This window comes from Sinocyclocheilus anshuiensis, unplaced genomic scaffold, assembly GCF_001515605.1.
Source record: "Sinocyclocheilus anshuiensis isolate Anshui unplaced genomic scaffold, SAMN03320099.WGS_v1.1 scaffold181, whole genome shotgun sequence".
Classification (NCBI taxonomy): domain Eukaryota; kingdom Metazoa; phylum Chordata; class Actinopteri; order Cypriniformes; family Cyprinidae; genus Sinocyclocheilus; species Sinocyclocheilus anshuiensis.
The window spans coordinates 1,634,576-1,639,399 of record NW_015540898.1 but is presented as its reverse complement, the minus strand read 5'-3'; the positions used below and the strand labels follow the sequence as shown (position 1 = coordinate 1,639,399).

The window sequence follows — 4,824 nt, the reverse complement described above, 5'->3', positions numbered from 1 at the left end:
AGGATGATGTTTAACAGAGTTTTTATGAGAATGGGGTCACAGTGAGAGTGTGTGACATGAAGCTAAAAGCATGAATCAGGCTTTAGTTCTGTGCCAACCCTACTAAAAACGATTTTTGGTGGAACTTGGGAACAGGCTAGGAGACCAACCAAATCAGCTTAAACCAGCTAATACAGCACACCACAGGCTGGTTTAAGCTGGTCTTTTCAGCAAGGAATTAAAACCTAGTGAGACGGCCTTACTGTCTACTCCATACACAGACTGCAAGGTTACCTTCTGAAGCAGCATCCAGGAAAGGGAACCTCATCAGTGGCAATTTATTTAAACAAAGTCTGACGCTGCATGTTGCTAAGCTAACAGAATATTCTAAAGGATGTTCACACATGCAGTAACTTGCAGTACAATTTTAATGAGAGTATGACGATTTCCGAAAACATGAGCAACAGCATCTGTTAGCAATGCAACAATTCAAATGCACTGGTGCAAAGCAAATACTGTCCTTCACTACATTTTTTTTATGTTTGCACAAAATTTGTTACATTTTTTATTTACAAATTTCCCTTGTGAAAAAGAAGTGTGCTTAATTGTAAGTGTATTTCGGATCTTAAAAGTATATTTTTTAAAAGCTATATTTGCAGATAATATAGTAATATTAATTAAATAAAAGTCCATTTGAGTGTACTTAAAGAGACTATGATGACTGTGTTTCATAACACATTTAAGTACATTACAGATGTTTAATTACAATTATATTTAAGACATACACGTTTCAAAATAAATGGCATTTTATTTTAGTTTATCATAAATACTTGTCAGTACATTCAGCAGTAAAACATATTTCAAAGACAATAGAAGTAATAAATATGTAATTAAGTCCCAATTAAGTAAGAAAAACAGTCTAAAGTTAAGCTAATTGCATTTAATATAAATGTAAAATATAATGCATTTTTTATTTCAAATAGCATGCAAGTGCCCAAAAACATATTTTTTAAGTACGTTATTTCTGTATTAAGTACTCTTTTTACAAGCATGCTTAAGTGTATTTTTTCCCACAAGGTTTTACTGTTGCATGACTAATTGTTAAGTGTTTAGTTCTAGATAGGCAGCACACTAGGTTTTGAGCTCTTCTCTCTGTGTTTCAGGTGGCGTGTCAGTGGCAGTCGAGAATCCTGTTGCCCCTCCGCCTTTGTCATCTTCTGCCTTCTCATCTTCCTCCTCATCTTCCTCTGTATCTGATCGATGGCCACCAGAGAGGCCCCGCCCACAGGGCCTAGGACCCAATCGTAATGCTCGGATCCCTCCAAGAACAGACCTTCCATTGGACAATCAGCCTGTGTTTGTGTGGCGAAGAGGCGCACTGACAGAATGCACGGCTACCTGTGGAAAAGGTCAGAGAATAGAAATACATTTTAGAATGAGCGTATTAGAATGATGAAGGATCATGTGACACTGAAGACTGGAGTAATGATGCTGAAAATCCAGCTGTGCATCACAGGAATCAATTACATTTCAACATAGATTCACATAGAAAACAGTTATTTTAAATTGTAATAATATTTCACAATATTACTGTTTTTAATGTATTTTTGATCAAATAAATGCAGCCTTGGTAAGCATAAGAGAAAAAATCTTACCGATATTACTCAGCATGGATCTACACTTTTACAGCAGATGACAGCACACATAACTGCTTTGAGAGGCTCTTCTTTGAACCTGTGATCCAGAGTGGACGTGGTGGATTAATGCTGTGTTTATTTGTAATAGGAGAGCTGGAAACACTCAGAGAACATGAACCCATTGCCTACTGACATATAAAGAAAGCCAAGCGCTGTGGAACAGGGCGTGCATGTGCCAAACTGTTCGGGAGTTTCTCTGTAGGGCTATGTGTGTTTTTGAGGGGTTTCTCAGCTGCTCACTACCGGTTTTGATTCATCTATTTGGCCCAGTGTGAATTTGCACTCTGCCGCCTCCTTCTGGTGTGTTTAAAGAGCTGCAGACTGACGTTGTGTACTCTTGTTAGTGGTGTTTGCTTAGGCAAGCAACGCTATTACTATTGCTAGTTCACCCCAAATGTTTATAAAATGTGCTCACCCTCAGGCCATTCAAGATGTCGATACATTTAATTCTTCATCGGAAGAGATTTGGAGAAATGTAGCATTGCATCACTTGCTCCTCTGCAGTGAATGGGTGCCGTCAGAATGAGAGTCCAAACAGCTGATAAAAACATCACAATAATCCACAAGTAATCCACAGCACTCCAGTCCATCAGTTAACATCTGGAGAAGACAAAAGCTGAAACAGATCCAGCATTAAGACGTTTTTAACTTCAAACTGTTAATAATATATAAAATTATATTAACGCTTCCTCCTGTGAAAAAGTCCATCTCCTGTTGTTTCTCACATCAAAATCCTCCACATATTTGTTTAGAGCTGTTTTGGCTTGTAAACGGTGCTTGATCTGTGCAGATTTCTCTCCTGATTCAGAGGACACATATTTTAGCAACAGTTTGAAGTTAAACATGTCTTAATGATGGATTTGTTTCTTTTGGCTTCTCAAGACGTTAACTGATGGACTTGTGGATTATTGTGATGTTTTTATCAGCTGTTTGGACTCTCATTCTGACGGCACCCATTCACTGCGGAGCATCCATTGCAAACACACATTTCTCCAAACCTGATGAAGAAACAAACTCATCTGCATCTTGTGTGGCCTGAGGGTGAGCACATTTTAAGATGTTTTCATTCTTGGGTGAACTATTCCTTTAAAAGAAGAAAAACCCAAGGACCAATCACCCAGAAGACCTTGCCATCGAGTTTTACGCCACTCACCACTAAAAATGTATTATGTGTGTGTTTGCTTGTTGTTTGATGTGCATATGTGTTTGTGTGTATTCAGGCTCTCAGTACAGAGAGATTGTGTGTGTGAATCGACACACAGACGAGGAAGTCCACGAGAGGAGGTGTGACTCCGCAACCAAACCTGCGCCGGAGGAGGAACCGTGTAACGTTCATCCCTGTCCACCATTGTGAGTAAATCTGCTTGTGCATAAACTGTTCAAAAATGTAGGTTCAGTAAGATTTCTTTCTTTCTTTTTTTTTGAAAGAAATTAACACTTTTATTCAGCATGGATGATTATCAAAAGTGACAGTAAAGACATTTATAACATTACAAAAGGTTTCTATTTCAAATAAATGCTGTTCTTTTGAACTTTCTATTTATCAAAGAATCCTGAAAAATAATAAAGTAATGCTGAAAATTCAGCTTTGCATCACAGGAATAAATTACATTTTATTGTTTATTCTAATCAAAAGCACTTATTTTAAATTTTAAAAATATTTCAAATTTTTTGTGTTTTTACTGTATTTTTAATCAAATAAATGCAGCCTTGATGAGCAGAAGAGACTTATTTTAAAAAAAAAATCTTACTGACCCCAAACTTTTGAATGGTAGTATATACACTGTGTGTATATATATATATATATGTAAGGGCTCTTAAAATCATGCTCAGGTTTCTGCTGTTCCACATCTTGCACCACAGACTTTCTGTATGAATATACTGTATTAGGGTTGCTGTATAGTGTGTATCTCTGTGTGTGTGTGTGTGTGTGTGTGTGTGTAGCTGGGATATGGGCGTGTGGTCCGAGTGCAGTGTTTCCTGTGGCTGGGGTGTGCAGCAGCGTCACATACAGTGCAGGCAGAGTTTTGGGAATCGCTCAACCATGGTTCACCCTCAGCGCTGCGCCAGTCTCACCCGCCCCAATGCCACGCAGCCCTGCCACCCGCGCGTCTGCTCGCACTGGGAGATCAGCACCAACTGGAGCACGGTAAGACACGCATGCATGAGGAGGATTATAATTTTTTTTTATATTGGAGCAGCTGTGGGTTTTTTATTAGAGTTAGAGTTAGAAGTTTGCACTGTGAAACCTTCTCAATATAGTTGTCATTAAACTCCTTTCCCTTGTGCATCAATTTAAAAAAGTTTAGAGGACAAGGACCTTAAAAAGGAAAAAAATTAATATTAATATTTTTTTTTCCACTTTCACTTAAATAGATTAGATCAGTCCTGATCATAATTACCAAAAATGTCTGTTTTTATCATTCATAATTACCAAAATGCCTTTTTTCACCCTTTAAATGCTGGTTCCCTTTCATGGGAACTTCGAACTGCGTCCTCTAGGGGTCGCTATGGGGAACGCCTCGTCGTGACCCGTGTCTGAAGCATACATTGAAAAAACACCAACTCGTTGGCCGGCGACAGCCATGACGTCACTACCGGTACGACTATAGTATAAATAGGCGCAGGAAGCACACATCATTCACTTCTTCGTCTTCATTGACTGTTCTGTTTGAAGCGTGCATTTCCAAGTTTTTTGTGTTTTTACTGTATTTTTAATCAAATAAATGCAGCCTTGATGAGCAGAAGAGACTTATTTTAAAAAAAAAATCTTACTGACCCCAAACTTTTGAATGGTAGTATATACACTGTGTGTATATATATATATATATATATATATATATATGTAATTATTACCATTACAGAAACATTCCAGGTTAAATGCAACGTACGCTCTGTTGACAGCATGTGTGGCATATAACTTTTTATTAAACACTGTTCACATGGAACAAACCCAGGAATTACATCAGTAATGCATAAACAGAAGTTCATCCATCTAGAAAAGTAGTAACTTTTACAGATTAAACATGAAACAATTTTCTGTAATCATGCCTGTAAGGGCTTCTTATAAAGCATCAGATTTCTGCTGGTCCACATCCTGCACCACAGACTTACTGCATGAATATATTGGGGTTTCTGTATGGGATTT

General features: G+C 37.8%; 1 protein-coding gene across 1 annotated transcript in view; it reads left to right on the top strand.

Annotated features, from left to right (window-relative positions):
• LOC107689019 (ADAMTS-like protein 4) overlaps positions 1-4,824 on the top strand; it is a 55,975-nt gene that overhangs the window by 44,999 nt on the left and 6,152 nt on the right. The window contains exons 10-12 of the mRNA XM_016486889.1: positions 1,143-1,388; positions 2,897-3,026; positions 3,621-3,825. Of these exons, the coding sequence (XP_016342375.1) occupies positions 1,143-1,388; positions 2,897-3,026; positions 3,621-3,825 (581 nt within the window). The remainder of the gene's footprint in view (positions 1-1,142; positions 1,389-2,896; positions 3,027-3,620; positions 3,826-4,824) is intronic.